This window comes from Chanos chanos, chromosome 4 (assembly GCF_902362185.1).
Source record: "Chanos chanos chromosome 4, fChaCha1.1, whole genome shotgun sequence".
NCBI lineage: Eukaryota > Metazoa > Chordata > Actinopteri > Gonorynchiformes > Chanidae > Chanos > Chanos chanos.
Window position 1 is genome coordinate 40,209,466 of NC_044498.1, and position 16,993 is coordinate 40,226,458.

A 16,993-nucleotide genomic window follows, 5' to 3' on the forward strand; every position below is an offset into this window, starting at 1 on the left:
ATCTAATTTCTAAGATGCCATTTGATGTTGTCCTGTATTTGTGTGGTTCATATCCGCTGTGTATTGACCAGGGTACGAGAAAAGTGTAAATATCATGCAAAGAGTTTTGGAGTAATAACTTTAAAAGGACTTATTCCATGGAATTCTTTCATCCAAAGACTCTTTCTCTTACTTTATTTTTATTTATTTATTTATTCATTTTCATTTCCATGAAGTACTTAACACATAGACATTTAATCTTTGTATAACATCAGTGATTAATTGTAAGAAAAATAAATAATGACACTCTTCATTGGCTGGAGAGGATCCAGTGTAAAAACACAGTAAATATTCAGTGTGGCAGCCAGACTATTTTCATATCATCTTTATAATCACAGATAGTCAGAGCGAACTTCACACAAAGAAAGAAAGAAGTCATTTCTTTTTCATTATTTCATTATTTCAGAAATATCATGATCATTTTTTTTATGACACATCCTTCCTCCAGGTCTTATATTTGTTTACATTCATGTACATCAGACATACACTCCCACCCACGTCTTAATTATATTTATATTTTTCTCCCTTTTTTCTACTCTCTAAAAATATTCTAATAATCATATCATTATAAAGGACCACCCAGTCTCCATCCACATATTAATTGCGTCGACATTTCATTTCAACCTTCAAAACTATTATTATAATAATATTATTTTGAATGATCAGAGGCATTCTGCCAGCATTAAGACAATTAAGATATGGCTTTGTGAGCTTAATAAATCAAACTGAACGCGTACTGAAAATCATTCAAGCATAATGTATACACTTGAGTGCATGGGATAATGCAGGACTGGAACAATATGCTGATACCTATAGGATGGAATGACTCATCGCTCAAAGAGGATATAACTCTAACATTTATTTTTCATTCAGTCATTCATTCATTTTCCAGGCCGCTTATCCTAATTAGGGCCGTGGGCGGGGGGTGCTGGAGCCCGTGCCAGCCCTCATTGGGCGAAAGGCGGGGAAACACCCCGGACAGGTCGCTAGTCCTTCGTAAGCACAGAAAATATGATGATAACATTCTACTTAAGACAAATTAAGAAAAAATAACATTCTAGTAAAAACAAATTTGAATTCAGGCTTTTAAAAAAAAGAAGAAAGTAAATTTTAAAAAGTGCGATATATCATTCTCTGCTATTCCTCTGGCCCATACTACAATGTCAACTATATTTCAACAAAGTTGTTGAAAAATACCCAGTTCCTGTTCTCCATATGTAAGGCTTGACTGCTTTGATTAAACAGAAAAACAACAGAAAGGAGACATTTGTTTCCCTCTGATTAGCACAAACATTTTAAAAAGGACGACTGAATGATTGACAGATGAGGTGGGAGGAGTGGGTGAAGAAAAATAAAAGTCTTGACATTTTTAAAAATCAGGAGTGAGTTTGTTTTATTGTTAATCTCAACAAGGCATACAAAAGCCGCTTAAAGTATTCACCCAGCCAAAGAGACAAACGGAAGAATATCTGCAACCTATTTCAATTACACAGGACTGTTATTTACAATAACATATTATGTAATAAGGTGGAGAATGAATCTGGAATAAGTTTGGCTGATGCAAGTTCACAACCCGTCATTTTTTTATAAAATCCCGACACGCTAAAGAAAAACCAGAAAAGAGGACCATATGCAATCAACATGCAGCGCATCCGCAAATTATCCACAGACAGATGTTTATTTGGACCAACATGTCAGTCAAGGGAGTTGTAAGGAATTTTGTTTAGAGACACACCTCTCTGACAAATTCTGGGTAAGAGGGCTTTAAACATTGGTACAGAACGTCACAACTTCGGTAGAAAGTATTCAGTTTACTTTGATAAAAAGTGACTGTGTGAAAAATATCGTTTTTTTCTCTAACAAACAGCACATCCAGACAGAATCTCACTGAATGCTTCAGTCCAATAAAGAAACATTTGTTGTCTTCATTACAGTAATTGACAGGAAACTCCAATCAAATGTCAGCAACATCTACGAGAAATGACATTCGTTGCATTTATCATTCCTGCTCCATGCAGGATGTGGGAGTTGTGATTTTCATAAGCAGGACAGCGAGGGTGAATAATACAAACCCAAATGCTGCGTGAGACACACTCCATTTAAATTTCTCAGTGGTCATGAGTCATTACTGAGTGACTTTTATTAACAGAGAAAATGATTTGGATTTTAACGCACCTTCCCCTGAAGCTGGAACCTCTGCAGCTCATTGAGAATGAAGTCCACCTGTTTGGCGGTGGTGAGGGAGGCGATGTTCCCATCCAGGTTTTTACAGTAATGCTGAGCATTATCGTAACTGTCTTTACTGGAGTTTATCCTTAGACAGGCTTCGCCGACACGACTCCAACCTTCCCCACACAGGTGATCTGAGGAGCAGGTAGAGAGAGAAAAGCAGTCCACGCAAAGCTTCTACATCATACCAGGCCTGATTATCATCACCATCTACACAAACGATTTATAAACAAAACAAAATAAACAAACGAACAAAAAAAACCCCAAAACAAACAACAAAACACACACATACACACACACACACACACACACACACACACACACACACACACACACAGCTATAAAAAGTTTTACAATTACATATAAGGAGTGGAACCACACACACGCTTCTCCTTCATTCATTGTTGATTTCTCCGTCTTACAATTTAAATAAAATACAGATGACACAAACAATAAATAAAGAAATCCCACACCCAAAACACAGTAAGAGGAGACCCTGATTTCATCAAGAATCCCAAGTTTATTTTGAATCCAATGAAATGTATTGAGACTTTATGTAAAGCTTGTACAGGGGGATTGGGAGGAGAGATAGTTGGTTTATAAGCAGTTGATATGCGGTAAACATTGGCTGATGTTACACTCAGCTGTGCCTTACATGGCTAAAGAGTTCAGCTCATGTAAATTATCAATACACTTCCCTCAGTGGTTCCCCTCGCTCTGTGGACCCAGTTACAAACCAAACTACTCGTAAAGTCCTGTCTCACCACAGTGGTATCCATTTCCCTAAATGCATACAATATTTCAAAGGGGGATGTTTATCTTCTCGAGGAGGCCATGCTTCATCTTTCAGTGCGTGTGTGTGTGTGTGTGTGTGTGTGTGAACCCATGTGTCTGTATGAGCATGTGCAACAGGAGACACAGGGACAGAAAGAGAGTGAGACAGAGAGAGGGAGAAAGATGGCTGTTTATATAAGGTCAGGCTTTGATATGGCCACCATTCTCAGGTGTTTAAAGTAAGCAACACCTTTCTGCCAGTATCGCTCAGTGAAGGGTCACAGCAGTAGAGATAGGTGCTGTAGCAGGACGATAAATCATACTAATCTACAGGGTTTACACCACACTGCCAGCACCTGTCATAATAAACTTACTGTTCAGACTTTCACTTCTCATTCCTGTGTCGTAGCTGAGGCTCTGTTTTCATAAACATTAAATATCCTATTAAACCGGCCTCCTTCCACATAGCAGAGAGACCACGTGCATGTGTGTTTAGAGTGAGAGGGGACAGAGGGTTCATTAGGAAACATGAATCAGAGTGGGGGGACTGGTATGCATAAATGTCTGCATGTGTGAGAGTGGGAGAGAGAGAGAGAGACAGAAAGAGAAAGGGTCAAACAGATAGAAAGAGTGCAATTGTGTGCATTTTTGACTGTGTGTGTGTGTGTGTGTGTGTGTGTGTGTGTGTGTATGTCTGTTTCGTGCCTCCACGTCTCTCATATGAAAGGAATCTCTCTGAAGCCCACTTCAGAGAAAGAGAAAACATCGTCCCCCAGGGAAAACACTACAAGAACATTAATAATGTATCAAACACTGGCACACATTTTTCAAGCTCTCAGACTTGCTTGGATCAGAGGAAAACAGGTAGTTCTCAGAGCTAAGTGTTTTCTTGGCACAGTAATATTTGAGAAAGTCTGCATTTGGCTGAGTGGCACAAATGCAAATATCCAAACTCGTATCCAAACTTACATATGGTAGAACTCAGGGACGTTTTAAAATCGTTTAAAGGGGACGTTGTAAGCCCCAATAATTGATTATCAGCGTGAAATTAGTCGAATCTAAGTGATAGACGATATTCTAGCACCCTCTGGTCAGAAGTGTGTAAAAGTTTAAACTTGTGTTATCATTAGGTTGTGAAGGTCTAACACCTGTACATTGTCTTATAAAGATCATGTGTAGCATTAGTGCAACCTCTGTATTAGTGCATACATTTTTTTTTCGCACTCTCTTACCCGGAAGGGTGTGGCACTCTTGTTGCTGTGGTTCCCATTGGCAGTTAATGTTGAGTGAACAGCTCTTGCAGTTAGCCAGTTTACTGCAGATCTGCTCATTACGCACAGGACACCTGGTGAAGTTCTTCACAGTCTATAAAACACAAATACTCACTAGTCCTACAGCAGAGTATAATACAGGGGAAAATCACCTGTCTTTACAGTTCTCTTTGCTCAGATTTTAAACAATCTAAAACCATCACATTTTAAATCTCCTCAATACCAATTTCTCAGATCAAACTTTACTCTCATTGTAAACATCCTTGAAATTTCGGCTGCGTCATCATTCAACACTTCCAGACTGAGTACGCTAGCACCGTAGGAGTCAATAAATGAAAGCCACTGTAGAATGCCAGTGACTGACAGAGCACTCATACTAACATATCCTGTTCTGCGTCCCCCTGGCCTCCAGATGGACAGCTGATGTTCAGACAGCATGGATGGAGGAGGCGACATAGCTAAGGGACCCCTGCGGTGCTGAGACAGCTCTAAGGTGAGCTATGAGAAAACACACACAGACAATAGCAGTTATGCCTGCTGACCTTGTTACCAGCATGCCGAACGCAGCACGGGCATAGGCTTTGGAAGGATTTAGAGCACGACATCAGTACCAACGAACATTCACAAACATTTTGGGGCAAAGTTCAGAATTCTTCGTAGCCTACCTACCAGGTCTCTCCATTGTTTAACTTGGTGTTTTGTTTTTTTTTTTAAATTTAATTTAACTTCCTTTTGTTTTTATCCTTTTTCAGGAATACTACTACTACATACAAACAGAATTAAGTCATCACATTACTTTAGGTTTAAACACATTTTGACACGTTTAACTCACTATGGTACAGTTGCTGAGGGCAGAGATGAATCTGACACTAATAACTCACCACAGTGCAATTACTGGATGCAGAGATACATTTCTTGTCCTCACACCACTGGCAGCCTAATGTGTTAGCAGTACAGCTGCTGCAGTCAGAAAACCGAAGACATCGCTCATTTGGAGTGTCTATGAACACACACACATCCAACCAGTCAGAGAGGAGGGAAAAACAAGCAAACAAACTGCAAATCAGGGAAAACGACTGCTGGACAGAGACAGCGAGTGAGAGAAATGCATAGCCAGCTCGAGCAGGAACAAGAACTTGAAAAAACAAAATGGTTGTTTTTGAGTGGTGTTGTCATTAGAAGTCACTCATGTAGGGACATTTTTACAGTAGATAAGATCCATTAGTCTAGAGGAACAGGGTCAAGCAAGTAATGGCATAGCATCCCATGCCTCTCAATATTACTCCCTTTAATTAAGCTTTCTCAATATATCCACTGTCCAACCAGCACCATAAAAATGTCTCAAGAGTTACCTTTCTCTCAAGGCAATCAAATCAAGCACAGGCACTGAGCCCGCAACCATTGGTTCAGGCTCAGGATGGAGTGATTAGCACAATAGAGATATAAGCAACACAGGATAATCTATCATAAAGTCTAGTGTCGTTTCATTACTTAATTAGAATCCAATGTATCTCTATTGCCACTCGATAAAAGGCACTGCATAATTGCAGTAATCCCTTCCAGGCCCATTCGTTGACGTACACAAACGGGACACATCTGTTTTCTGCGACTGTTGGAGTTTGCGTCGCACATAATCATAATAGCAACGACATGAGGTCCTTCAACACTTGACCTTAACTAAAAGCAATTATCAGCAGCCATTTCCAAAGTCAGTACAGATTATCTTCAGGAAAACAGGGCCTCCTCTGTCTAGGTAGAGTGGAGAACGTTCAAACAGCTTCGAGTACTGAAAGCTCTATGAATCCTATGTAAACAGGATTATGTGGGGGATTATCAATAATCCTTCGCTGACAGTACAATCACACACAGGGAAACAAGTCCTCCAGGTGTGTGACAAATTCTGTACAAACAGTAAGAGTGAATAAATCCATTCAAAGAATACTGAAAACACACTATAGCTATATATGTCTCAAATCACTGCATTACTTGGATGTGATTTTTATGTGATGAATGGTAGTAAGAAAATTCTCAGTAAGCTGCTCAGAGCGTGGTGGAGTTATACAAAGACATTTTCAAGTCTTAAACTCTCATGCCACCTACATAGTGGTCATTTATGATGAGAATATTTGATCAGAAATGACTGCTTGACTGGTGCAGCTCCACACAAGAGGTGGTCAGATTATGTCAAACGCCTGTGTACCACTAGAGACCACTTTTAATTACGGCATGTCAGTGTGGTCCATCAGGATTAGACAGAAGCATCTCATTTTTCCCATATGTGGGGGCATACAAGGGGCTGTCACTCACTGTTTCGCGCAGGGCAGAAAGCAGAGGGCACCGTGCCGTTGCTATGGCTGGAGTTCCACGGGGCACAGCGACTTTTGACCCAGACACACCGGATTCCGGGACCAGCGTTCCAACACGGACGCTCCTCCCGAAAAGCCTCACAGCTGGGGGTCTTATACACCAGGATATCATTCAGGATCACCCCAGAGAACCCACCAAACACATACATAGACCTAGAGAATCAGACATACAACATAGCAGTTACTGCATCTCAATAATACAGTACATCACAATGGATAGCAACTAAATAAATGACAAAAAAAAACAATAACAACAATATTATCGTCATCATCGGCCACAGAAAGCAGTTTTGCAATAAGAAGAGGACACATTTCTAACTTTGCTGGTCAAAGGGCAGGAAGAGAGGTAAAGACAACTAACCTATTATTAGCAACAGCTGTGTGTCCAAAACGGTTCACATCACGAGGGAGATTGGGCTTTGGCAAGACTGTCCACTCATCGCATGCTGAAGAGAGACAACACATAAACACACACATTAATCACATGGCAATTAGAAACATGAGGAACAGCACTGATGGATCGTGGCTAAGGAAATGATAGACAAAAACATGAAACTGGTTATTCTGGATGCTTGTTGTGTGTACCCAGATAATGTTTGCTGGTTGTATTTTCCCCTGGTCCACCCAAACAACTAAATTCTCCCAGCAACACACTGGTTGAGTCAGGAATCAGCCCTGAACCGGGGGTCCCTTATACTCATACCAAACCACATATTATATTACATATGTACACATGCACATAAACACGTGCTAGATTTATCATGTGGGCAAAATGCATATATGGTCATGTGCATTAGCAAATGCATATCAACAGAGTATAAACAACCTGAAAAAGCCATTTATCCTCTCTGAAAAAGACACACACACACGAAAACACACACACACACACACACACACACACACACATACACACACACTTCACTATTGTTGATCCTCCAAACAAACATAGAGGCTTGTCAGAGACTAAAGCTTCTCAAAAACAACAACAATACAATGGAGACGAGAACAACAGCAGCTTATACCAAAGCCAGTACCACAGCTAGTCTGTGTAGTACAGGCTAATTGACCAAGGGCTTTTGGACATGACCACCAAATATGAAAGGCCAACCAATGTGGTCTTGAACAGGACATTTAATGCTGCTATTTAATTTCAGCCTGTTGCAGTTAAATTCATGCTCCTTCTCACTAAACAAAAAACAAAACAAACAGAAAAAGTTTTAAGGTACTTAAAAATAATTTCAAGGGTAAGGTCGAGTGTTTTCAAGTCTGTCACAGGACTTGCATTTAATTACCAACACTTAATGTCATTTTAAGTATGTAATTTTCAGTCATTATTCAATTCTTTTGGATTTCCATTTTTTTTCCCTTACATTTTTAACATTAATAAATACAAACTGGTAATTAATGCAAACAAGTTGCACTCACCTGAAAATTTTGAATTATCAACAATTCATCTGAACAGGTGGCAACAAATAAAAAAAAATTCTTGTCTTTATTGAACCAGTTTAAAAGTTATTGTATTCAAAGTTATTAATCTTCATTGAATCAGTTTAAAAGTTTTAGATACAATACACAGAAAAATAATTTTCCAGTTGGTCTGATTTCCTTTCTTTCTTTCTTTCGTTCTTTCTTTCTTTCCTTCTTTCTTTCTTTCTTTCTTTATTTATTTTTGTGCGATACATTGTGTTTCACTGAAATCAATGGAGATTGTAGCAACACAATTACAGCTCTTACAATGTCTTTTTTTCAGTTATGATGCTCCTAGGCTTCCCTCTACTCCCTTCCACTGCCCTCTACTCCCCTCCAGAACTCCCTAAAGCCCCACTGCTGCCGTCATCCATGATAAACAACCAGGCCGCAACACTGGGTACCCACAGTGTTTCCACGGATACCAAACACCGTAAGAGGAAAAAATAAATAAATAAAATAAAATAAAATAAAATCAACCCACTACAACACCCTGTAATCTCCCTGGGCTTGGTTCAGGTCTAGAAGAGAGGCATTTATGACTTTAAGTGCGGGGAAAAAATTCAATCATAAAAGTTTAATTAGGTGCATCTGTCATCATAAACATGGCGTGGAGGATGAATAGTTAGCAGACACTACTTCTAATGAAGCTTCAGTGATCATCTGTAGCTTAGAACTGCCACACCCATGCACCACAAACACAAACGACCACTACATCCATAAATATTGACAAATCACGGTATTGGTATTGATCACAGAATCATTTCCATACTGACAGGTCCTTGGATAATCGACAGAACTATATCTTAAACAGTGTAGACAAAATATAATTTGACACAAAGGAATCTGTTTGTGCAGAGTGTGCATTCATACAGTTATTAGTACACATCAAATTAAGCACAGATTTATAGCACCTCTTAACCACCAAGCTGTCACTGCCCTGCAAGTGCTACTACTGTCTGATGTCAATGTCTAAACTCTTATCTTTGTAGTAGGCCTCGTATCTAAGTATCAAACTATCTGGTTTGTGCTGTCTTTTTTGTTTTATTGTATAAAGAAATGAGTAAAATTGAGGTAAAATGTATGTTTTCAGAATGCCAAAGCATTGTGACTTCTTTACTGCACAGAGAAAATATCCGTTGTGTGGTAAACTATGTGATGCTCCCTTTTTTTTTTTTAATGATCTAGACTATCAGCTGGAGAGAAAAGGGCTGTCAGCACTCACAAGACAAGCTATTGTGCCAATTAGGACACACAGTACATTTCATTAAAGAAGCTGCACAGTCTCACCAATCATACAAATTAATATTCACCAAAAAACCAAAAAAACAAAACACATGTTAATTCTCTCCTTTATGCATTCTCTAGAGTGCAGCATAGTGCTACACTTTAAAAAGACATTTCTTCAGCCTCAATTCACTATTTACTGTATTTACCTTGTTTGAGTCCTTAGTGTTTCAGAAAGTGAATTTTTAAAAATGAATATGATCAATCAGTCTTTTATGACCACAGCAAATAAAGATGTTGCTCTCAGTGTACTCAGGATAGAATTACATATACAAGTCATGTAATCAACACACAACAACAGCATCAACATCAACAGAGCACAATACCAACATGGAATGTCTTTCTGCATGGAATATTCTGCTCTGGGAGGGGTTTTTTTTTGTTATATGCCTGTTGCCTCATTAATATGTGAATATCCTATTAAGTGCCCTTAGTTTTCTGCCTAAACTGTGTTTGCAAATTCTATGCGTGGCCAGGTTGCTTATGACCCTCCTGAGTCTGACTCCAACTGAGTTGATGTTAAACTTCAGTACCACAACCTCATCAAATAGCTCAAATCAGGAACACCAGAGGGACAGAAAAAAGTTGAAAGAAACGGTTGTGCTATGATTTGGAACTTATAAAAATTCTTAATTCAAAGCCCTTTTACTGGTTTTATCGCTCCATTTAGCCTAGAGGAACAATCAATTGCACATCATTTTACATCTCCTCCAGACATTGAGCTTTTACATACTTTTTCTGATAACCACACTAATTTTGACGTTTTTGTTGTTCTTTTCATAAGCTCAAAAAATGTGCTGTAATTCATTCTCTTTTTTTCTCAGAAAAGGGGCAAGGATCAAACTGGATTAGCCTCTGACTGAAACAAATGTGGGACAACAAATGGTGACAGGATGACTCAGAATTTAAATTTAACCATTAAAAATATAAATTACATATTGCTGCAACCATCATACAACTACAGGCCTCTGCCCTCTGGGAAATCAAGAAACTAGACTGACTACAAAGACGAGACACGTCCTACTCCAGACAGTGTAGCAAGTTTTCTAAATACTTTTGATTGGCTGGAGATAAGAGACCTGCTCCTCCTATATGAATCATGATAATTATCGCAGGAAGTGCCCACGTTTCATTTCCTGTTCAGGATATTGGTTCAGCTCCTATCAATAATGTACAGACAGACAAAGAGGAGAAATTGGGGGACTGGGTAAAAAAAGAAAAGGAGTGGGAGAGAGAGAGAGAGAAAGAGATAGTGACAGGAACCAAGGCTCATTTTAATAGCAGATTTAATGAAAAGTGTTTTTTGTGTTGAGGCACTGTGCGTGGTTCAGTTTGACAGTTATATAAAAATGCCTCGTTCATGTGCTGGCGACATTGGAACACCAGCCTAATGCCATTCAGGCAGAGAGCGCTACAATTTTAATTAGAGTTCATTTTCCCTGAATCTAATTAGGAGTATGAGAGTGTGGAGAGGAAAGGGGGTTTGAGGGGCATTAAACGCAAATGAAAACTGCTTTCCGCATCGCCCTGAATTTAATCTCAAACCACAGAAAAACAGCGAACAAAAAGCTAATAACAGTGCCTTCCTCGAAGGCTGCCACAGGAAAAAAAAAAAAAAAAAAATGAAAGCTGAGATGTAGGCTCTCAATAAGCTCCTCAGGAAAATGAGGAGGGGACAGGAGAGGTGAGCGCATCTGCTCCAGGTGGAACTAATTAATGAACAAACTCAGGCAGGAAACAAGTCATTTACAACCCAAACAAAGTCAGTTACCAGCCAAACAAAGAAAAATGAAAATCACTGCCACTTCCATAAACTTCATTTTAAAATCAATACAGAACAAGCTGCTTTTTCTTAAGTTCAGACGATGTACCTATGCAAGCTGTTCCTTGTCCTTACAATCACTGCAATAAGGCATGTAATTATTACTTTATTACATTTCTACAACACATTTATTACATTTTCAATCTTAAGCTAATCTTACAGCTGTCCCTCTAAATACACTATAACTTTAAGTCATCTTTGACCAGTAATCAAACTTGGTAGTCTGAGTTAGCAACTCACTTCAGTAACACATAATTAATGTCAGACTTGACTAAAACTCTGGGTTAGAATTGGGAACAAAAAATACCTGTTACAGAATAAATCAGTTTTAATGATTAAGGTGGTGCACTTGCTTTATTGTCAGGGAAATGTTTATTTTAATTTTAATTGAGCAATTTGGTTCCTCGTTAGAGTTCTGTATAGTTGTGTATGGAGTGAAACTACTGTCATTATTATTACAGGCTTTATTCTCAGGTCACAAATGTCACAAATAACATTAAATGACCGCAAATGCAAATGAATGCTGATGAATGTGAATCCATCACATATATTCCTTAAAATTTAAATAAAGTATTGAAGAAAATATGCAACAAAGCACAGGTTTGTGAAATGTTTTGTATCCATTGCATTTCAGTCAACAACCACAGATCCGCGAACTCTAACACAGATTTTGAACTTGATAAGTCACAACCATTCATTTACATGAATAATGTTTGCTATTTTATCTGTTTGAATCTGAAGAAAATTCTTGACCCTGACTCACGACCACAGACTTGAGACTCGAGTCAAACTTAGAGTGACTAAGACTGACATATGAGGACTTCTGCCAACACATCTAGATTTTAATCCAAATAAATTATTCTCATTTCAATATGAGAGGTCAAATTCCTCCATTAGTGGTAGTAAATGCAGAGCTCCTCCTGAGATTCTGTCACAGTGCCCGGCAACAGTGAGGCAGCGCCACCAAAGAGCCAAGGCCCTGGCTGTTTTCAGACTGATCAAACTGTCAGCTGTAATAAACCAAGTGTCCATTTTGGACACCAGGATAGTGTTCCACCTAAAAGATGAATGTGTGAGAGCCTGCAGTCATTCCAAATACAACGTCTCATACCGCAGTCATACTTCAATTAAACAGAGTAGTTCAGTCAGCTTTATAAACGCTAAGCTAAAGCTAGGCTGCCTCCTTCCTGGAGCACGGTACTCCTGCAGAATTTTGTTCCGATCATAATCTAAACACACCTGCATTGAGTTATCAGGGATTACTCAAAACCTTGATTACTGGGTCAGGAGAGTGCATTCTAGTCTGAGGGTGAAGTCATACACAGGAAAAGGCCTAGCCGAAAATCATGATTGGCACTACAGTGAGGGAGAGTGACCAATCTCTTATTGAATTTGAACCATTTACGATTTGGACTCTTACAATAATCTGGTGAAAAGAGCTGATTGCTGTTGCAATTCAAGAATTTATACATTTGAGCATATTTACTTCTAAGTATCAGACTCATCCTCTATCCTTAAAAATCTCTTTTCATTGTTCTCCCCTTTGCATCCTCTCTCTCTCTCTCAATTTCTGCTGCCACTGTTCTGACAGAATAGTAACTAGTTGCCACTAAGATAAAAAACCCAAGTCATTAAGACTCCCTCTCTCTCTCCCTCTCTCTCCCTCTTTCTCTGTCACTCTGACCTGGAGAACCAGTATAGTCAAAAATAAATAAAAAAATAAAAACCAAACATTCATAAAATAGCTGATGCCATCTGGACTGCTTTCATTCTACTGACTTTTTATAGCCTCCTAATGATGCTCAAAAATCATTGTCAGCATTGAAAGGTGAGTTTTAAATCATGCTCTAACATTCCCCATAAAGTCCCATCATCAAAACTTTATACTCAACGGCCAAAGACAACTCAGAGTCATAAAAAAATATTGAGTGTGTTTTATCCACTACAGCAACAACAGAAAACCAAGAGGATGGTCTAAAAAAAAAATGAATGGATAAAGAAAAAGAAAAAGAAATGCTTGGTAGTCTGATGGCACTGAAAATGAAATCAGTCGGGTTAATTAGTAAAACCATACATGATATATGTGTGAAGAAGGAAAACTCTGAAATTAAGTTTTGTGATAGGCTAATTGGTACTGTGTTAATCATCCAAACAGTCTTAAGTGACTTCAAGAAAGATGGTTATTTCACAAAGTCATGTATCAGACCTTACTTGTCTCAACTATGTAACAAGTTATTTTCCTTCTTTGTTTCAGTACTGTGTTATATACATGTTTGAACCAGTCTTGTGAAGCAATCCACACAAACTGTAAAAAACCTCTAGCTGCAACAGAAAGAAAAAGGGGGGGGGGGGGGGGGGGCACTCTCAAAGGCAATCTCCAAAATATCACCATTTATGTGACTTTATCAATCTTAACCATATAGTGGTATTTCATTCAAAGCCCTTCAAAGTCCATATATCATAGATACTTATCAATTAAATTCAGTCTAATAGCAAACAAATGAAACAAGCCTATTCAGATGAAGTTTGTGTTGGGGGTAAGCCACAACTGGTCTATAATCCTGTGCTGGGTGTTGTTGGTTTGTTCTTGTTTTTCTGTTTTTGTTTTGGTTTTTTGTCTTTTTCAGGTATTAAGCTCTAGTAATTGGCATGCCATCCTGTGTTACAGTAAATGCAAAGTAAACAGTTCTCATAACTGCACATCATAGATGACATGAGTCATCAGTGATGATGCCACCTACTGACAATATCCCATATTATCATCTGTTTACAGCAGTCTAGTAATTACCTTCAGGGTTTTTTACAGCAAAATCGTCTATTTATAAAACTGGTCAACTTGTCACATTACTATCCAATAAATAAGAGATGCCTCGAAAATGTGTTAATTTAGTCATACTGGTCTTACCACGTGCCATGTACACACACACACACACACGCACAAACACACACACACACACACACATGAACACACACAGACACGCACACACACACATACACCCACACACACAAACATGTAGTAGTATCACCAAGAACCAACCAGCTAATATTCAGTGATACTATCTCATCAGACTGAAATAGCCACAAGATATCTGTGATCAGATGCCAAGTATACAGACATAACTGCCACTCCCTTCAGAGAAAAGTCTACATCACATTCCAAAATAGACCCTGAGACATAAAAACCGAGCTACAGCTTATGACAGAGATCAGTGGTCACCCTTAACACCACAACACTGAGCTTTGGCTGCTCTCAAAAGGTCATTTTGGGGTCATTTCTACTGTTACATCAGTGGACCTCTGACCTGTGTGTAGCAGTGTATTTAGGATTAGTCTGAGGATAGGAGAGTGGCTTAGGAATTCGGTGGTCTTAAGCAGCCAGAGGAAACAGCACAGGGGCAGCCAGAGCTATGCAGCCACTGGAATGGGCTTTCACTGGGAGGTCTGTGACCAGATGACCTCTGGAGATTACATTACAGCACCATGACACATGAGGCCAAAGTATCCACGGCCTCACCGAGACACACTCAACGCCTTTTTATGCTATTACTGCACATTCACACACCCAGAATGGACTATTAGAGCCTGCCATGTTAGAGGAGCGGCATGATGAGACAAATTTACATAGAGAAACACAGACGGACGGCTGGACAGACGGATAGATAGATAGATAGATAGATAGATAGATAGATAGATAGATAGATAGATAGATAGATAGATAGATAGATAGATAGATAGATAGATAGATAGATAGATAGATAGATGTGCCCAGAGGACAGTGTTGTCGATGATAAGGGTACGTTTTGGACAGGAAGAAGTTCAGAGGTCCATACCAATGTCGTAGGCCAGGAAGTCAGAAGAGAAGCATTTTGCTCCAGTGCTGAGAGATGTGTCATTGTGTGTGTTTCCTCCAAAGACCAGCAGTGTTCCGCTGATCAACACTGTAGAATGCAAGTAACGGGCCAGACCACTCTCCTTTAGGATATACCTGGAGAAATACACACACACACACACACACAAACACACACATACATACATAGATATATACACGTGCCAAAAAAAGGGAAAGAAAGAATGAGTCATCTGTGAGTGTAGTCATGATATTTTGTTTGTGTGTTTGACATTTGTCATTTGTATGTGTATATGTGTGAGGTACTGTGCTTACATTTGTGTGTGTGTGTCTGTGTGTGTCTGTGTGTGTATGTATATATATATATGTGAGAGGTTGTGTGCATGTGTGTGTGTGTGTGAGTGTCTCTACAGCAATGTGGTGCCAGGTAATTGATGGTGTCTGTCGGAACAGTTGAACTGCCCTGTGGAGTTTGACCTTCAGACCAACTGTTCCCTTATCACTCTTCCTCTCTCTCTCTTTCTCTCTATCCTCCCCACCTCTCTCTCTCCCTCTCTCTCTCTCTCTCTCTTTCTCTCTCTCTCACACACACACACACACACACACACAGTCACACATTGTGATCTTTGAGTAAGAGTTCACCAGAGTCTCATCTCTTGGATCTCAGCATGAACTGTCCCACAGGGACATGGAATAGTCAGGTGTGTCTTTGTTCAGAAGATGAACTGAAAACAGCATCTCACGGCATGATTAGACATGTACTAAGGTCACGTGTTACAGAGACCTCAGTGCAGCATTAAACTCTAAAAAATGGTACTCTGGCCCTAGAGATGAGTCTCTCTGTTTGTGTGCGGTTGCTTTCTTTCTTCAAAAAGCCTTAATCTACAGTGTTTCATTGAGGGTTGAGGGTTTGGTAAATACACATTGGCTCTCCAGGAGCAAAGCTGACACTCCTATGATTGAATTCCCTAAACTTCATCATGGTCCAATCTATAAAAAAAAAAAAAAATCAGGCGATACTAAAAATACTTTTGCACTCTCTGCACTCATCAGAAATATGTAACCTAGCGAGTCAAATGTCACCAACTGAGAAAACACCTCAACACTCCCTGGCCTATGTAGAATAGGAATCCACAGTTTAACAGCTGCCACTCAGAGAGAGATTAGGAGACTGAAGTCAGAGAGGCAGAGATCATCAAGGCCTTACACGTGCTCTCGTAAGGCGATGCATTTGAAACTCTCAATGTTTTTCTGAGCAAAAGAATGGAAAATGGGATACAGAGAGAGAGACACAGAGAGAGAGAGAGAGAGAAAGAGAGAGAGAGAGAGAGAGAGAGAGACAGCGAGAGAGAAAGAAAGAGATGTGTTTTTAGGTGAATGTACCCTGGTGTAACAGAGCCAGATTGAAACAGCTTCATATAAGGGCTCATAAGGACTCTAGGAGTTTGAAGTGACCCAGAACGTGTACGGGCACATTTCTCAGCTAACACTGCTAGACAGACAGATGAACAGATACAATCTGCACTACAGAATGAGATGGAGAGGACAGAAACACGAAACTGAAGAAAACAGTGGTTGAAACACAGACACAGAAATGATAAAGCCACAAAACTAAGCACAGGTCATTAAAATACAGAGCTGCTTTTATCACCAATCTGTGACTGCAGTGTCAGTTAGCATATTACAATACATGTGCGTGTGCTTATGTTCAAAATGTTACTCATTTCAAAGATATAAAAGCTACTGACTTCTTTCCAGATGTGGCCATCTGTATAGAATTATCAGAGTCAGACTCTGTCCACCCAGGAACAGTCATAACGTCCACTGAGAAGTGAGCCCACTCATGAAAAACCCTCTCACATGATTTTTAGAGTATTATGGGTCTCTGGGA

The 16,993-nt window shown here is 39.3% G+C and overlaps 1 protein-coding gene across 1 annotated transcript in view; it reads right to left on the reverse strand.

The window, feature by feature from the left end:
• Positions 1-16,993, reverse strand: part of atrnl1a (attractin-like 1a) — a 194,035-nt gene that overhangs the window by 147,223 nt on the left and 29,819 nt on the right. Inside the window, exons 10-16 of the mRNA XM_030772321.1 lie at positions 15,086-15,240; positions 7,041-7,125; positions 6,621-6,832; positions 5,195-5,313; positions 4,695-4,811; positions 4,275-4,407; positions 2,215-2,402 (exon numbers count right to left, since the gene is read on the reverse strand). Coding sequence (XP_030628181.1) covers positions 2,215-2,402; positions 4,275-4,407; positions 4,695-4,811; positions 5,195-5,313; positions 6,621-6,832; positions 7,041-7,125; positions 15,086-15,240 — 1,009 coding nt within the window. The remainder of the gene's footprint in view (positions 1-2,214; positions 2,403-4,274; positions 4,408-4,694; positions 4,812-5,194; positions 5,314-6,620; positions 6,833-7,040; positions 7,126-15,085; positions 15,241-16,993) is intronic.